The sequence below is a fragment of the Papio anubis genome, chromosome 20 (assembly GCF_008728515.1).
Source record: "Papio anubis isolate 15944 chromosome 20, Panubis1.0, whole genome shotgun sequence".
In the NCBI taxonomy this organism is placed as follows: Eukaryota; Metazoa; Chordata; class Mammalia; order Primates; family Cercopithecidae; genus Papio; species Papio anubis.
The window spans coordinates 9,406,758-9,424,244 of NC_044995.1; the positions used below are offsets into that span (position 1 = coordinate 9,406,758).

Genomic DNA, 17,487 nt, shown 5'->3' on the forward strand with positions numbered 1-17,487 from the left:
GCCATGACCCCCATCCTCATGGTCCTGATCTGTCTCGGTGAGATTTGAAGAGGGAGGGGAGATTCTAACCTAGGAAGGGCCTCACCCCACAGCCAAACTCTGGTGCATAAGGAGACCCCAGGGGCTCACAAAGATCCCAGGCAGGGGAGGACCTGCTCAGGCTTCAGGGGCAAATCTCTCACAGGGAACTCTCTTCCAGGGCTGAGTCTGGGCCCCAGGACCCGCGTGCAGGCAGGTGAGTCTGTCCCCAGCTGTTCCAGTTCCCTCCTCCTCCCTGGGGACAAGGGGCCTCCTCGGTGCAGCTGGGGATAGGGAATAGCAGTTCTGGGCTGACTGATGGGGGCGTGTGGAGGGTCCTGCCATCAAGAGCTGAGATCTGTTGGGTGGGAAATGACTTAGAATCCGATCTCTGATTTCCTTCCAGGGACGCTTCCCAAGCCCACTCTCTGGGCTGAGCCAGGGTCTGTGATCAGCGAGGGGAGTCCTGTGACCCTCAGGTGTCAGGGGAGCCTTCAGGTTCAGGAGTATCGTCTATATAGGGAAAAAAACCCAGCATCCTGGGTTAGACGGATACGACAAGAGCTTGTCAAGAAGGGCTATTTCCCCATTGCATCCATCACCTTGGAACACGCAGGGCAGTATCGCTGTCGGTATTACAGCCACACTCACTCATCAGAGCCCAGTGACCCCCTGGAGCTGGTGGTGACAGGTGAGAGGACACTCAGGGGTCCCAGCCCCAGGCTCTGCCCTCAGGAAGGGGGTCGGCTCTCAGGGGCGTCTCCCTCTCACAGCCCAGCCCTGGGGATGATGTGGGAGGTGTGAGTCCCATTTAACATGGTGCCTCCTTCTCTCCCAGGAGCCTACAACAAATCCACCCTCTCAGCCCTGCCCAGCCCTGTGGTGGCCTCAGGAGGGAACGTGACCCTCCAGTGTGTCTCATGGGCGGCATTTGATGGCTTCATCCTGTGTAAGGAAGGAGAAGATGAACACCCACAATGCCTGAACTCTCAGCCCCATACCCATGGGTCATCCTGGGCCGTCTTCTCCGTGGGCCCCGTGAGCCCGAGTCGCAGGTGGTCGTACCGGTGCTATGGTTATGACTCACGCTCTCCCTATGTGTGGTCTTTACCCAGTGATCTCCTGGAGCTCCTGGTCCCAGGTGAGAAATTCACAGCATTGTCTGGAGCTCCCTGAGTCTCCAGGCAGGTGGGGAGGAGCCGCGTCTCAGGGCAGCACCAGGTGGGATGATGTGTTGGGGCCAGGAAGGGCTCAGGCTCCTGGGAGGCTAGAGACGCAGGAGAGATCAGCCAGTGAGTGAGGCCGGGGAGAGAGGGAGGGTTTGTGGGGAGGCCCTGAGGAGTGCATCCTGGGAGGCAGTGACCCACCTTGCCAGGTGTTTCCTGAAGCCGTCTGTCAGTCTGCGGCCCGGGTCCTGCTCTGGTGGCCCCTGGGGATCGCTGGCCCTCCAGTGTGGCTCTGATGCCGGCTGGGTCGCTCTGTACAAGGGAGGAGAGATAGCTTCCCTCCAGCGCCCTAGCCCAGCAGCCCAGGCTGGGCTCTCCCAGGCCAACTTCCTCCTGGGCCCTGTGAGGCGCCCCCACAGGGGCCAGTACAGATGCTACGGTGCACACAACCTCTCCTCCGAGTGGTCGGCCCCCAGTGACCCCCTGGACATCCTGATTGCAGGTGAGGAGCCCTGTGGGTTCAGTCAGGGACCCAGGCTCTGCTCAGGCCCTGCTGGGGGAGCCCAGGTGGTGATGGCTGGGATGAGGGTTGGGGGTCCCAAGGGAGAGAGAGAGACAGACAGAGACAGGGGATGGGTGGGGAGGGGGAGACTCAGAGAAAACAGAGACAGAGACTGAGGGTCCCAGATAGAAGCCTGGAGAGGCGTCAGCTCAGAACCAGGTGGGGCAGCCCCTCACCCATCCTTCTTCTCTCCAGGACAGATCCGTGGCACACCCTTCCTCTCAGTGCAGCCGGGCCCCAAGGTGGTCTCAGGAGAGAACGTGACCCTGCTGTGTCAGTCCTCGTGGCAGTTCCACGCTTTCCTTCTGACCCAGGCGGGAGCAGCTGATGCCCACCTCCATCTAAGATCAATGTACAAATATCCCAAGTACCAGGCTGAATTTTCCATGAGTCCTGTGACCTCAGCCCACGCGGGGACCTACAGGTGCTACGGCTCACGCAGCTCCAACCCCTACCTGCTGTCTGTCCCCAGTGACCCCCTGGAGCTCGTGGTCTCAGGTGAGGGCCCTGACCCTGTCCTCTCTGAGCCCAAAGGCTCAGCAAAGGCCCTGCTCCCAGCAGAGCTCTGGACACTAAGAAAAGAGGGGAGTTGGCCTGTAATCCCAGCACTTTGGGAGGCCGAGGCGAGTGGATCACGAGATCAGGAGATCGAGACCATCCTGGCTAACATGGTGAAACCCCGTCTCCACTGAAAAATAGAAAAAATTAGCTGGACATGGTGGCAGGTGCCCGTAGTCCCAGGTACTCGGGAGGCTGAGGCAGGAGAATGGCGTGAACCCGGGAGGCGGAGCTTGCAGTGAGCCGACATCACACCACTGCACTCCAGCCTGGGCCACAGAGCGAGACTCCGTCTCAAAAAAAAAGAAAAGAAAAGAGGGGAGTGAACGGGGAGGGTCTGCAGGGGAGAGTCCAGTCCATGAGAGGGTGGAAATAGACCGGGACCTCCCACACCTGGCTCCAACCCCTGGACTCTCAGTAGGGTAAAGAGCAGGGAGGGCTGGGAGGAGACGGGGGTGAACCTCAGAGGAGATGAGATTAGACCGACGGTGGAAGACGGAGGTCCCACCCACTCCCCTCCTGATGTCTCCACCTCAGAATCAGAGCCTCTGGGGGTCCCAACCTCTAAGTCCTGACTCATGGTGACAAAAACACCGTCACACCCAGTTCAAGAGAAGTTTTTAGACTCATCTCAATGGTAACTTCAATATTCAGGGTCTGATTTCCAGGGCAGCAGAGGGGAGGGTGGACAGTAAGGGTGTGGTCCACGTGGCTTCCTGGGGCTCCAGGGATGGGGCAGGTGTTCACTCCATGGTGGTCAGAGTGGAGGGAGGTGTCTGAGGTTCAACACTGACCAGGGGAGCAGCGGGCACTTTCCCCCTCCAGGAGCAGGATTCCCAGGAGCCATCACCTCTGGTTGAGACTCTCCACTGTCTCATGTACAAAACAAAATCTCTCCAATTTTCTACCAAAAGCAACACCTGGCACAGCTCTGCAGGAGCCCACACCCCGACCTTGTCCTGCGGGATGTGTGATGAGTAGAGGAAGGAGAACAGGTCGGGTCAGCAGGAGGGGCCGTGCATCTGCTCCCAGTCAGGCTGGACCCAGGGAAGATGCTGGGGCTGATGGAGGAGGAACAGAGGCGGGCGAGGTGGAGAGAAGACAGGTGGATGGTCCTTTGGTAGCTCTCACTTCTTATTTCCGAGAGCCCCTGAGGATGAGCCCCTCACCCACACCTGTGGGGTCCCTGGGCCATCTCAAGACAGGAGAGGAGGCCTTGGTGGGATCTGACTGTAATGAGGGTGGAGTCTACCCCAGAGTAGAAATGAGTGAGTGACACACAACACATGCTGTCAATAATTCCCTAACTTGCCAGGGAGCAGGTGCATGGCCCCTCCTTAGTCTCAGGAGTGCCCTGAGCCTGAGCCCACGAGGTGAGCACAGGAGGGGCCATGTGAGCGGCACCCACAGCTGGGGTGCTTCTCTCTAAAGGAGCACGTTTAGGGTGGACTCCAGCCTCATCACAGTCAGATCCCACCGAGGCTCCGTGCTCAGGGCACCTTGAGACTAAGAAGGGACCGTGCACCTGCTCCCTGCACGAGTTAGGGAATTAGTCACAGAGCGTGTCGTGTGTCACTCATTTCTACTCTGTGTTTTCTATACGCCTTTGTCCATTGTTGCCCTCTCCTTTACTAAAACTTTTAAAGCAATACTTCAATATATAAATGTATATTTTTTATTTCAATTATATGAACCTATTCTTTAAAAATATTTAATTCTACTTTGCCTTTCATTGGGCCTTGATTTAATTTATATATTCAATGTAGACATCCATTCTTCATTAACCTCAAGTCTTCCTCCCGTACATATTAAAAATTGAGGTCTCCTTAATGAACCTCAGAAGTGTTTGGATGTTTCAAAGCACAGTGGCCCAAGGGAAACTGTCTGGGCGGCTCCCTGTGGCTCGTGAAACCCGCGGGAGGTCAGCAGGTGCTGCAGTGCAGCTCAACCCTGGGCCCCGGTGGGTTCATGTCCAATCTTGTCCAATCACTGGATCATTCTAACATCTAACTAAACGTTTTTTATATGAAAAAGTGCTTTAAATTGTTAATTTAGATTTAAATTAGAAGGGGGCAATTTGGTAGTGAGTTAATATGAAATACAATGAATAGACCCAAACCAGTAGCTTTCTCGTGGATACTTATCTCTTGTTTTAAAAAAAGTAAAGAAACAAATACTTCACTTACACATTGTTAAAGGTGTTGAATAATTCTTTAAATTAGAATAAATATATATATTTTTACTTTTTTTGAGATGGACTTTTGCTCTCGTTGTCCAGTCTGGAGTGCAGTGGTGCGATCTTGGCTCACTGCAACCTCTGCTTTCCGGTTTCAAGCACTTCTCCTGTCTCAACCTCCCAAGTAGCTGGGATTACAGGCGCCCACCACCACACCTAGCTAATTTTTGTATTTTTAGTAGAGACGGGGTTTCACCATGTTGGCCAGGCTGGTCTTGAACTCCTGACCTCGTGATCCGCCAGCCTCAGCCTCCCAAAATGCTGGGATTACAGGCGTGAGCCACCGTGCCTGGCCTGAATTTACTTTTTTATATGTCTACCCAGGACACCCACCTCTCCTTGATGGGGAGGTTATATAAGTTATACATAACCTTATACAGAATTTGTTATATAAGTTACATCTGAATATGTCTCTTCTCCTGTTTTGATTCTCAGGAGCAGCTGAGACCTTCAGCCCACCACAAACCAAGTCCGACTCCAAGGCTGGTGAGTGAGGAGATGCTCGCGGTGATGACGCTGGGCACAGAGGGTCAGGTCCTGTCAAGGGGAGCTGGGTGTCCTGGGTGGACATTTTAAAAAATTACATTCATTCTAATTTAAAGAATTCTTCACCACCTTTAACAATTTATAAGTGAAGTATTTCCTTTACATATTTTAAAGAAGAGACAACTCTCCATGAGAAAGCTACTGCTTTGAGTATATTCATTGTATTTCATGCTAACTCACTACCAAAGTGCCCTGTGCTAATTGCTTCTCAACGGATCTCCTCTAATTGACTAATGCAATGTGTGTAAACCATAAGACAATGGGAAATTTTACTTCTTCATTTCTAAATTATGTGCCAACACTTCTCACTTTAAATGTCAACATGTATGTAACGACATCTTAAATATATAGCTGAAGTTTTACATATGTACATATTTACATGTGGTTATGTAAGATACATTTGAATATGTAAGTATATCCAAATTCATTTGATGTATATTCACGCATATGCTTAACATATTTGAAGTGATAGGTGTTTACATGTTTGTTCCTGGTCTAGATTCACACTTCATAAAAACAAATACTGATTCATGAACCTTGAGTGACACCACCATTTAACGTACATCTATTTGTATGTGTATGAATGTGGTCACCTGCGTCGCATTCTAGGTGTTACTGCCTATATGAGGAATTAGTAAACTAGAGATTAAACGGAAGATGAAACTCCGGCTGAACTGGCTGAGGCTGTGTGAAGAAGCAGCACCCCCAGAATTTCCCCCTTTTGTGCTTCTGACACTGGGGAGCCCCTGCGGACCAGCCTCTCATGCGTGGAGCCTGGGTCCTCAGCTGGTGGATAAGTGAAACTCTCCTCTCCGGGGGAATTGGCTTATGTGCTCCTGTGTCCCTGGCTGCACAGACAGTGCACGGGGCTCAGTGACTTCTGTATTACCTTTCAGATTCTGAGCTCCCAGAGTGCAGGAAAATGTCCTCCCCAAATGCCTCAGGAGCAACGTTTGGGTTTGTAGGACACAGGAAGTCTGAAATAATTCAATAAGGAGACTGAAGGGAGTGCTGCTGCGGCAGAGGAAGGGTTTATCGAGGAACTCACTAGAACTCATGTCAGGAGACATAGGGGAAGGTAAGAGTGAAGAGCCCGGGGGAGAGGCTGGCTCAGGGCTCTTCCCCTCTGTTTTCATTCTCAGGAGCAGCTGACACCCTCGGTCTGTCACAAAACAATTCAGACCCCAAGACTGGTGAGTGAGGAGATGCTCTCATTTACGGGGCCGGGCACAAGGGTTGGGTCCTGTCAAGGGTAAGGATGTGCTCTGGGTGGGTATCCAGAGGTCCTGGGTGATGTAGATCTGTCCCGACCTCTGTGACCTCCTTGTCCACGATCCCCAGCCTCACACTCCCAGGATTACACAGTGGAGAATCTCATTCGCATGGGCATGGCTGGCTTAATCCTGGTGGTCCTCGGGATTCTGCTATTTGAGCCTCAGCACAGCCAGAGAAGCCTCCAAGATGCAGCCAGGAGGTGAACAGGAGAGAGAAGAATGCACCCTTCAGAGTGTTGGGGCCTTAGGAACAGGAGACAATTTAGGGCCAATGCTATCTGGACTGTCTGCCGATCATTTCCAGAAGGACGAATCAGTGTTGGATTGCAGAGACATTTTCCAGGGTGATCCATGGCACATAACATGTGATACCTTTCCTCTCTATTAATGTTGACTTCCCTTGGTTGGATCCCCTTCTTTTCCCACCCCCAGACATGAGGCTACATCCCACACGGCAGCGTTGGGTCCACAGCTCTGCACACCTGCGTGCTCTGGTCCATGGCGTGTAACACAGTCTTCTTTATTCCTCATTGCCACACTCCCTGGTGTGCTTTACTGAGCCTCCATCTCTTCAGTTCAGAGTTCCAAACGCGCTTCAGTAACTAAATCAATGGGGGAGTATCGGATTTCCACCAGGAAAAGATAAATCCACTCTGATGCCCTGACACCCTCTCTGAACCCTGTGAGCCCTTCCCTCCTTCTCAGATGCTACCTGTTTAGCTTCCCCTCAGATCATTGTGTCACCATCACTGCCATCCTGTTCCACACATTGTCGTCACCCTACACCCAGTCAGCAGCCACTCCCCATTCCTTCCTCCCTCCAGCACCTGCTAACCACGAGTGTGCTTTCTGTCTCTACGGCTTTGCCTATTCTTGCTGAAAACATTTCAATCTGCCTATGATCTGTGAGCTCCTCACTCCGAGATTTCCTGCCTTTCCAGGCAGAACCAAAGTATACCATGTGAAAAGCAATGATAGGCGTTTGCAGTGCGTTGGTGATCCACGAAAGGAAAATCACAGAAGTAGGATAGAAATCCAGCTGCAGGCAAGACGTCAGGTCAACAAATTTTGTCAAGCAGTTGAGCTGTTTCTTTCTACTCACCTAGGACAGTCAGACAGAAGTATGCAAAAGGACTGGGGCTGATTCTTTTCTGAATTGTCCCAAAACAGCAAGAGGACTTGGGTCCTAGCACTAAAGAGTTCAACATGTCTAGGTCAAAGACCACTGTTGTGTTGGAAGGATGTAAAACCCTGCTGCACAGAATAGAATGTTTGGAGGGAGGATCCTGAGAAACACGAGGGATCAAATAGTCCTGAACTTTCTAGGACAAAGGGAGCAGCCATTTGCCATCTACCATGTAAAATAAAGAAATCTTATCATTCACCCTCTACTGTCTAGAATAAAGAAATCTTATCGTTTGCCAACTACCCTCTAGAACAAAGAAATCTCTCTCCTCCCCAACAGCACGTGGGTGCACATGCATCTCGCCATGCCACAGCTGCTGGTGTGAGTTCACCCACTCACCCAATGACCCCGAGCACTGGGACTGCTGTCAGAGCATTCGTGGGTGCAGAGATTGCCTGTCCAGTGCCCACCAGCTCTCTAACCTCCCCACGCCAACACTGCCACTGGTGTGCACACACACAGGGAGACCAGAGGATCCACCCCCACTGCAAGCAGCTGCTGCCACCAGCGTGGAAGTGCACATGGAGGGTGTACAGAATCCTGTGAGGCCAGAGCCCCACCACCGTGCTAACACCACTACCAGTGCAAATGCTCATACGAACACCTGCGGGGCTCCTGCCCACCCCACCCAGCCTTGCTGACACCACTGCATTGAACACCGACACGGAGGCCAGCACCCCTGCACCCACCAGCAGCCCACTGCAGCCAACAAATGTGTACGTCCCAGAGGAAAAGACATCATCACATCAGAAACACACTTGCATACATATGTTTATTGCAGCAAAATTCATAATTGCAAAGATGTGGAATCGACCTAAGTGCCCATCAGCCGATGAATGAATGTGGTACATACACACAAGAAAATACTATTCAGCCATTGAAGAAAATGAAATAATGTCTTTTGCAGCAACCTGGATGAAGCGGGGGGCCATGACACTAAGTGAACTAACTCAGCAATGGAAAACCAAATACCGTATGCTCTCACTTACAAGTGGGAGCTAAGTTATGGGTAATCAAAGACATATAAAGGGGTATAATGAACATTGGAGACCCAGAAGGGAGAAAGGGGGTGGAGAGTGAGTAATAAAATACTACGTACCAAATACAATGTATACTATTATGGCGACGAGTGCCCTAAAACCTCAGGCTTCACCACTGTACAATTCATTCATACAACTAGAAACCACTTGTACCCCAAAAGCTATTGAAATAAAATACATTTTTAAGAAAAAACTATAATACAAAGCTACAGTAACCAAAACATTATGGTACTGGTACAAAAACAGACACATAGACCAATGAAACAGAATAAAGCCACACACCTACCATCATCATCTGAAATTAAACAAAGTCAACAAAAATAGGCAATGGTGAAAAGACTCCCTATTTAAAAAATAATCCTGTGATAACTGGCTAGCCATATGCAAAAGAATGAAACTGGACAGACCCCTACATATCACCATATACAAAAATTAAAGCAAGACAGATTAAATATATATATTTTTTTTCTTTTTTTTTTTTTTTGAGACAGAGTCTCGCTCTGTCGCTCAGGCTGGAGTGCAGTGGCGCAATCTCGGCTCACTGTAAACTCTGCCTCCCGGGTTCCTGCCATTCTCCTGCCTCAGTCTCCTGAGTAGCTGGGACTACAGGCGCCCGCCACCGCATCCGGCTACTTTTTTTTGTATTTTTAGTAGAGATGGGGTTTCACTGTGTTAGCCAGGATGGTCTCGATCTCTTGACCTTGTGATCTGCCCCCTTCAGCCTCCCAAAGTGCTGGGATTACAGGCGTGAGCCACCAAGCCCAGCCTAGATTAAATATTTTAATGTAAGATCTCAACCTATAAGAATCCTAGAAGAAAACATGGTGGAAACCCCATTTCTACTAAAAATACAAAAAAGAAAAAAAAAAATAGCCTGGCATGGAGACAGGCACCTGTAATCCCAGCTACTTGGGAGGCTGAGGCAGGAGAACTGCTTGAACCTGGGGGGCAAATGTTGCAGTGAGCTGAGATCGCGCCACTGCACTGCAGCCTTGGCAGCAGAGCCAGACTCCGTCTCAAAGAAAAATAAATAAATAAATAAATAGGAAACATCTTCCTTGATACAGGCAAAGTGTTTACAGCTAAGTCCTCAAAAGCAATGAAACAAAAACAAAAATTCATGAGTGGGACCTCATTAACCTACAGAGCCAGCGAAGGTCTAATACTCAGAATCTGCAAGCAACTTACACTAATCAGCAAGCACAAAACAAACAGCCCCGTTAAAATCAAATTAAATCATGCGCTTTGCAGCAGCATGGATGGAGCTAGAGGTCATTAGCCTAAGTGATGTAATGTGGAAACAGAAAGTCAAACATAGCACGCTGTCACTCATAAACAGGAGCTAAACATTGGGCACATGTGTGCATAGATAAGTGTCTGTTCATGTCCTTTGCACACTTGTTAACGGGGCTGTTTGTTTGTTGCTTGCTGATTTGTGTAAGTTGCTTCTAGATTCTGAATATTAGGCCTTCACTGGATCTGTAGGTTAATGAGGTCCCACTCATCAATTTTTGTTTTTGTTTAATTGCTTTCGAAGACTTAGCTGTAAACACTTTGCCAATGCCTGTAACAACAGGATGTTTCCTGTGATTTTTTTTTTTCTTTGAGACAGTCTGGCTCTGGCACTGGAGACACTTAGAGTGGGGAGAGAGGGAGGAGGGCAAGGGCTGAAAAACTGTCTGTTGGGTGCTATGCTCACTACCTGGGTTTACGGATTCATTTGTTCTCCAAACCTCAGCATCACGTAATATACCTTTCTAACAAACTTGCGTTATGTGCCCCCACATTCTAAAATAAAAGTTGAACATAATAATAATAATAATAAGGAACTAAAAATTAATAGGCATGCATCTTAGCAATATAAACTCAAGTACAAAATGGAAGAGGCTCAAGTGTTAGAGATTTTGAAATTTAAAACAACTATAAATGTGATTGTATATATGGGCATGTAGGGATAACTGGGCTTCATCTGTAAGAACTACTGGTGGAAAGTGGAGACTCCTTACTGGCCTGAGAGGAAAGAGACAGCCCTGAGTCTTGGTGGCTGAGGAGAAAAAGTATGTGTTTCTGTTCCATTCTTGGTCCGAAAAAGGTGTTATAAAGAAGAATCTTGGTTCCCTGTCTCTTTTCTTAGGCCAGATAATTGTAATAGTAACTATACATGTGTATATACATGTGTATATATGTATATATTTGTCTTTATAAAAGCTCACATCTCCCAAGTATCACACAAAACCCTTTTTGTCTTTTTTTTTCCCCACACCCATGGAGAAGTACAAACAGGATGTGATACTCTAATATCACTCAGTGTTCTAAAATAAGTAGGTTGCAATTTCCCATGAAGTGAAACTATTCCTAGTTCACACTGAGAAAGTACCAGATTCAGTTTCTCATAGGACCAACAATTGTCTGAACCAAGGGAAATTACAAACGATCTGGTCTTATATTTTTCTCCAGCTACCTGTGATGATCTGTAAGAGTTTGTGGTTGCAGGTAAAAACATATATCACTCAGGAGGGCGTGGCGGCTCACGCCTGTAATCCCAGCACTTTGGGAGGCAGAGGCCAGCAGATTATATGAAGTCTGGAGTTCGAGACCAGCCTGGCCAACATGGTGAAATCCCGTTTCTACTAAAAATACAAAAATTAGCTGGGCATGGTGGCAAGCAACTGTAACCCCAGCTACTCGGGAGGCTGAGGCAGGACAATCGCTTGGACCTGGGAGGCAGGAGGTTGCAGTGAGGCAAGACTGCCCCACCGCACTCCCAGCCTGGGCGACAGCGTAAGACTCTGTCTCAAAAAAAAAAAAAAAAAAAAAAAATGTATGTCACTCAAACTGACACCTTCATGGATCTTAGAACCTTGGTCATGTTCCCATGAGAATTCCATTCATTCCATTCAAGATCTAACTTTCCTAAATATCTATGCATCCAACACAGCAGCACCCAGATTCATAAAAGAAATTTGTAAAGAGCTTCAAAGAGACTTAGACTCCCACGCACAAATAGTGGGAGACCTTAATACCCCACTTACACTATTAGACAGATCCTCAAGACAGAAAATTGACTAAGATACTCAGGACCTGAGCACAGCACTGGATCAAATGGGCATGATAGACATCTACAGAACTCTCGACGCCCCCAAACCAGAATTTACATTCTTCTCATCACCACATGGCACATGCTCTAAATTCAGTCACATGATTGGAAGCAAAACACTCCTCAGCAAATTCAGTTTGTGACAACTGAAGTCGGCACAAACCACTCTCTGACCACAGCACAATCAAATTAGAAATTGAGACTAAGAAACTCACTCAAAATCATATGATTACATGGCAATTAAAAAACCTGCTCCTGAATGATATCAGGGTAAATAACGAAATTAAGGCAGAAATCAAGAAGGTATTACAAATGAATGAGAGCAAAGATACAACATACCAGAATCTCTGGGACACAGCTAAGGGAGTAGAGGAAAATGCATAGCACTAAATGTCCACGTCGCATTAGTTGTGATGACCTAACATCATAACTAAAAGACCTAGAGAATGAAGAGCAAACAAACCCCAAAGCTAGTAGAATACAAGAAAGAATCAAAATCTGAGCTGAACTGAAGGAGATTGGGACACAGAAAAATCATTCAAAAGATCAACACATCCAGGAGCTGTTTTTTTGAAAAAATTAATAAAATAGGCTGCTAGCTAGACTAATTTTTTAAAAAAGAGAAGATTTGAATAAATACAATCACAAATGACATGAGGAATATTACCATTGATCCCAGAGAAATACAAACAACCATCAGAGAATATAATGAACACCTGTATGCACATAAACTAGAAAATCTAAAAGAAATGGGTAAATTCCCAGACACATGCACCCCCCCAAGACTGAACCAGGAAGAAATTGAATTCTTCAATGGACCAATAATGAGCCTGAAATTGGTTCAACATACACAAATCAAAAAACAGATTCATCACATAAACAGAGCTAAAACAAAAAAACCCACATGATTATATCAATGATGCAGAAAAGGCTTCTGATAAAATTTAACATCACTTCTTGTTCAAAACTCTAATTAAACTAGTATGGAAGGTACATACTTCAAAATAATAAGAGCCATTTATGACAAACCCACAGCCAACATCATGCTGAATGGGCAAAAGCTGGAAGCAATCCACTTGAAAACTGGCACAAGAATGCCCTCTCTCACCACTGCTATTCAACAGTATTGGAAATACTAGGCAGGGCAATCAGGCAAGAGAAAAAAATAAGGTGTATTCCAATAGGAAGAGAGGAAGTCAAACTATCTTTGTCTGCTGATGACATGATCCTATATCTAGAAAACATCATAGTCTCAACCCAAAAGCTTCTTAAGCTGGTAAACAACATCAGCAAAGACTCAAGATACAAAATAAATGTGCAAAAATCACTAGCATTTATATACCAATAACAGTCGAGTTGAGAGCCAAATCAGGAATGCAATCCCATTTACAGTTTACACACACACACACACACACACACAAAACCTAGGAATATAGTTAACTAGGAAGGTGAACAATTTCTTGAAGGAGAACTATAAAACACTGCTCAAAAAATTAGAGATGACACAAACAAATGGAAAAACATTCCATGATCATGAATAGGAAGAATAAACATCTTAAAAATGGGCATACTGCTCAGAGCCATTTGTAGATTCAGTACTATTTGTATTAAGCTATCATTGAGATTCTTCACAGAACTAGAAAAACCATATGGAACCAAAAATTTAAAATTTAAAAATTCATATGGAACCTAAAAAGAGCCCAAATAGTCAAGGCAAGCCTAAGCAAAAACAAAAACAGAAAACCAAAGCTGGAGGCATTATGTTACCTGACTTCAAACTATACTACAGGGCTACAGTAACCAAAACAGCATGGTACTGGTACAAAAACAAACACATAGACCAATGGAACAGAATAGAAAACCCAGAAATAGTACCACACACCTACAACTATCTGATCTTTATGAAACCTGTCAAAAACAAGCAATGGGGAAAGGATTCCCTATTCAACACATGGTGCTGGGATAACTGGCTAGCCATATGGAGACAATTGAAACTGGACCTCTTCCTTACACCATATATAAAAAAATTAACTTTAGATGGATTGATTGATGGATGTAAAACCTAAAACTATAAAAACCTGGAAGACAACCTAGACAATACATTCAGGACACAGGCATGGGCAAAGATTTTATGACTAAAATGCCAAAAGAAATGGCAACAAAAGCAAAAATTGACAAATGAGATCTAATTAAACCAAAGGGTTTCTGCACTGCAAAGAAACTGTAAACAGAGTAAACTGACAATCTACAGACTGGGAGAAAGTTTTTGCAAACTATGCATCTAATAAAGGTCTACTCTCCAATATCTTTAAGGAACTTAGACAAATTTACAAGAAGAAAACAAACAACCATTAAAATGTGGGCAAAGGACATGAACAGACACTTTTCAAAAGAAGACATACATGTGGTCAACAATCATATTAAAAAAGCTCAACATCACTGATCACGAGAGAAACGCACATCAAAACCACAATGAGATATCTTCTGACGCCTGTCAGAAGGGCTATTATTAAAAAGTCAAGGGACACATGTTCTCAGGACCTCCTGAGGGCTGGTTCCTCATATTTGGCTCAGAATAAATCTCTTTTAATGTATTACAGAGTTTGACTCTTTTTGTCCACAATAATTTGGTGCCTGAACACGTGAGGTCTCAGATAAGACTCAGGATTCCAAAGGAATTGTCTCAACCTGGAGCTACGGTACCAGCAGGGGTCCACTGAAAGCCTCCGGGATTTTGAGCTTCTTCTCTGCTGGAAGTGGTAAGTCCTCCTGAGTCCCGACCTCCCTTTGGTTGACGGCCCTTTATTTATTCTGAGCTACTATTTCTTTTTCTTTCTAGGAAGTTGTTGTTTAAGGATCCTACTTCTAGTTGGGAGATACATTCTAAAGGGTCTTCTCCATTGCTTTTCTCCCCACATTAATCTCGATTTGGCTTGCCTGTTCACATTTGCATGAGGAACTGAACTGTTGTTTTCATAGGGAAATGACTGACTGTGTTTCCTCAGCTTAAAAAAGAAAGGGCATTTTGCTCCTCCCAGCCGAAAATGTGGGAAGTGATGAGGAGGGCTTGTGGGAGTGTCTGGGGAGGTGGACCCCACCGTGATGTGAGTGGCTTACAGGGAACCCACAGCAAAATCAGTATTAAAAAGGTTTGTTCAGGAAGCACAGATGGGAGCTGGTCACTCTGCATTTTGAGCACTCCTGGAGGTGTTTAGACCTTCGGAGAGAAAAATTTACACACATGAAAGGGAAGAAATGACTCAGTGGCGAGACCCTGTGGAGTCCCACCCACAACCAGCACACTGTGGCCCACTGCACAAACCCCTAGGCCACAGCTCACTTCCTCCTTTAACAAAAGGAGAAGAGAGGAGAGGAGAGGACAGGAGGGAAGAGGAGAAGAGAGGAGGAAGAGAAGAGAAAAGAAAAAAGAAAAGAAAAAGTGGGAAACAAATAATCTAAGAATGAGGAGAAAACAAGAAGAATGACCCCCTTGTGGGCACTCCATTGGTTTTATGGCGCCTCTACTTGCTGGAGTTTGTGTAAAACAAAAATATTATTGTCTTTGTGCACATTTACATCAAGGTAAGAGAGCCCTAATGACGGCTTGCAAACTATAGAGTTCCTAAGTTCTCTCTTTCTCTATTTTCTTTTCTGCTTGCTTTACATCTGCTGTTACTTTTCTACTGAGATAAAAACCACTGTCCAGATCCAAATTTTTTTTTGCAAACTGGTAAATTTATATTAATATCTCATGGCTAGAGTTTTGAAGTAAAAGCTACAGGATGTCTGTGTGTGCATGTGTGTGTGTGTGTGTGGTGTGTGTTTAAAAGCCTTTATGATAGATTTCTATAATCTTATGTTTAATTAGCAATGAACCCATTTTAATGTCCCTCTAACACACCCGACTTCTTCCTCTGTACTTTGAGATGTAAGTTTTGCTATCTGATTTTTTCATCTAAAAATTGTTTCCTGTAATATGGAAATTTAGGGATATTTAGCTGATAACTGCTTGGGGTAAGGAAACAGGTTATGAAGAGTTTGAAAGGGTTGGGTGCGGTGGCTCACACCTGTATTCCCAGCACTTTGGGAAGCTGAGGTAGGTGTCAGGAGTTCAAGACCAGCCTGGCCAACATGGTGAATCCCTGTCTCTACTAAAAATGTAAAACTTAGCCAGGCAGTAGTGGTACACTCCTGTAATCCCAGCTACTTGGGAGACTGAGACAGGAGAATCGCTTGAGCATGGGAGATGGAGGTTGCAGTGAGCCAAGATCATGCCACTGCACTCCAGTCTGGGTGACAGAGTGAGACCTTGCCTCAAAAAAAAAAAAAAAAGAGTTTGAAAATTTGAGATAAAAAAAAAAGAGGATTTTTGAATCTATAAGATGTACTTCTATCAGCATGCCTAATGCATCCATGTATCTGTGTGTGGTGTACGTTACGTTTCACTACTAAAAATATACAAAAGAGCTCTAATTAATTGGCTTAAAGAAAATACAAGTGCTTAAATCAAATACTTTATCAGAACAAAATGCTTCTTCAAGTTCACATGACTTAAGTAAAATCTTTAATAAATAAGCTGGCTTTAAAACTATTGGTAAAATAAGATTAGAAATGTCTTAAGAATTGTTAGCATTTTTGTTTGCATTTATTGCACAAGTGGTTTTGGGCTTAGCCCTGCAGAATAGTATGAGATTTGCCACAAGGGTTATAAAACTACAAACCTGGCTGGGCACGGTGGCTCATGCCTGAAATCCCAGCACTTTGGGAGGCCAAGGTCGGTGGATCACCTGAGGTTGGGAGTTCAAGAGCAGCCTTACACACACAAAACAAAATTATAAACCTGGCCCAAAACAGAATGATCTTTGCTTGTATAATTTTTAATAAAGAAGCCATGTAATATTGTTGGTTATGTGAAAACAGCTAACTATTGAGATATTGGTTAAAAAAATACCCTTATATTTAACCATAAGTTCCCTTACTTAAGTAAACACCTGAAATTCATAGTTTATAACATTGGTTAACAGGGAATTAACTTGAAGTGATGACTGTCACAGTGTTCATAAATAATCTGGGTAAACTATTAAATAAATTTATCAAGTAAATGCAATGGAATAAATGCTTATAAACAAACTTCTCACATAATTTAGAATCTAAAGTTATATTAAATAATAGATATTAATTGACTAGCTGGATAATTTATAATTTAAAAATTATAGGGAAACATTTTTTAAGAAACAATTCTTATTAAGAGATAAATATCTGTGTCTAACTCAGAGCTTACTTAAAAGTCATGTATAAAACAAGATAAATGGAACCAGGAAAGAAGAGAGATGTAAAGAAAGTTATAAATATAAAGAGGAATTTTGGTGTAAAAAAAGATGAAAAGGAAAGTAATTTTACACAAGAAAGTGTCTTATGTAGTGAATTTTTGTCCTGAAATAAAATAACTGATAGTTCAAGAAAGAGGGATATTTAGGACAAAACAGGCAGTTTAAGCATGATGTGAATGGTCTCTGTAAGTCACAATAAGGTTAGTAAAAACAGGACATTTTTTAAAAGAAAGGTTGTATAATATAGTTGATTATGATTAAGAAATAAATTATAATAGTCATTCTACAGATGGGTCTTTGATATTTAAAACACACACACTGATACAAAACTAAATAATTGGTTAAAACAAGGTTTTACTAAAATATTAACTTATTCTTAATGCAAAAAGTTTTTAATTTAAAAATTCTGTAATCTGTCTTTTTGAAATTCTTCTGATGAATATATCAAAGTTTGGCTCTTTCTCTTTTGAAAGG

General features: G+C 44.8%; 1 protein-coding gene across 25 annotated transcripts in view; it reads left to right on the top strand.

The window, feature by feature from the left end:
* The window catches only part of LOC101022334 (leukocyte immunoglobulin-like receptor subfamily A member 3), a 109,080-nt gene that overhangs the window by 6,232 nt on the left and 85,361 nt on the right, over positions 1-17,487 (top strand). For 2 of the 25 annotated variants that reach the window (XR_004180450.1, XR_004180448.1), the window contains exon 9: positions 4,976-5,010. The exons of 11 other annotated variants lie outside the window; for them this stretch is intronic. Coding sequence is in view for 6 of the 14 variants with exons in the window: in XM_031660257.1 (XP_031516117.1) it covers positions 4-37; positions 200-235; positions 425-709; positions 857-965; positions 1,394-1,686; positions 1,942-2,244; positions 4,976-5,034 (1,119 nt within the window). In the remaining 8 variants the exon portion in view is untranslated. Of the gene's footprint in view, positions 1-3; positions 38-199; positions 236-424; positions 710-856; positions 1,160-1,393; positions 1,687-1,941; positions 2,245-4,975; positions 5,035-5,982; positions 6,190-6,228; positions 6,280-6,427; positions 7,789-7,825; positions 8,390-14,209; positions 15,266-17,487 lie in introns of those variants that run through there. 12 more of the 25 variants (XM_031660243.1, XM_031660242.1, XM_031660248.1 and 9 more) reach the window with 10 other exon arrangements.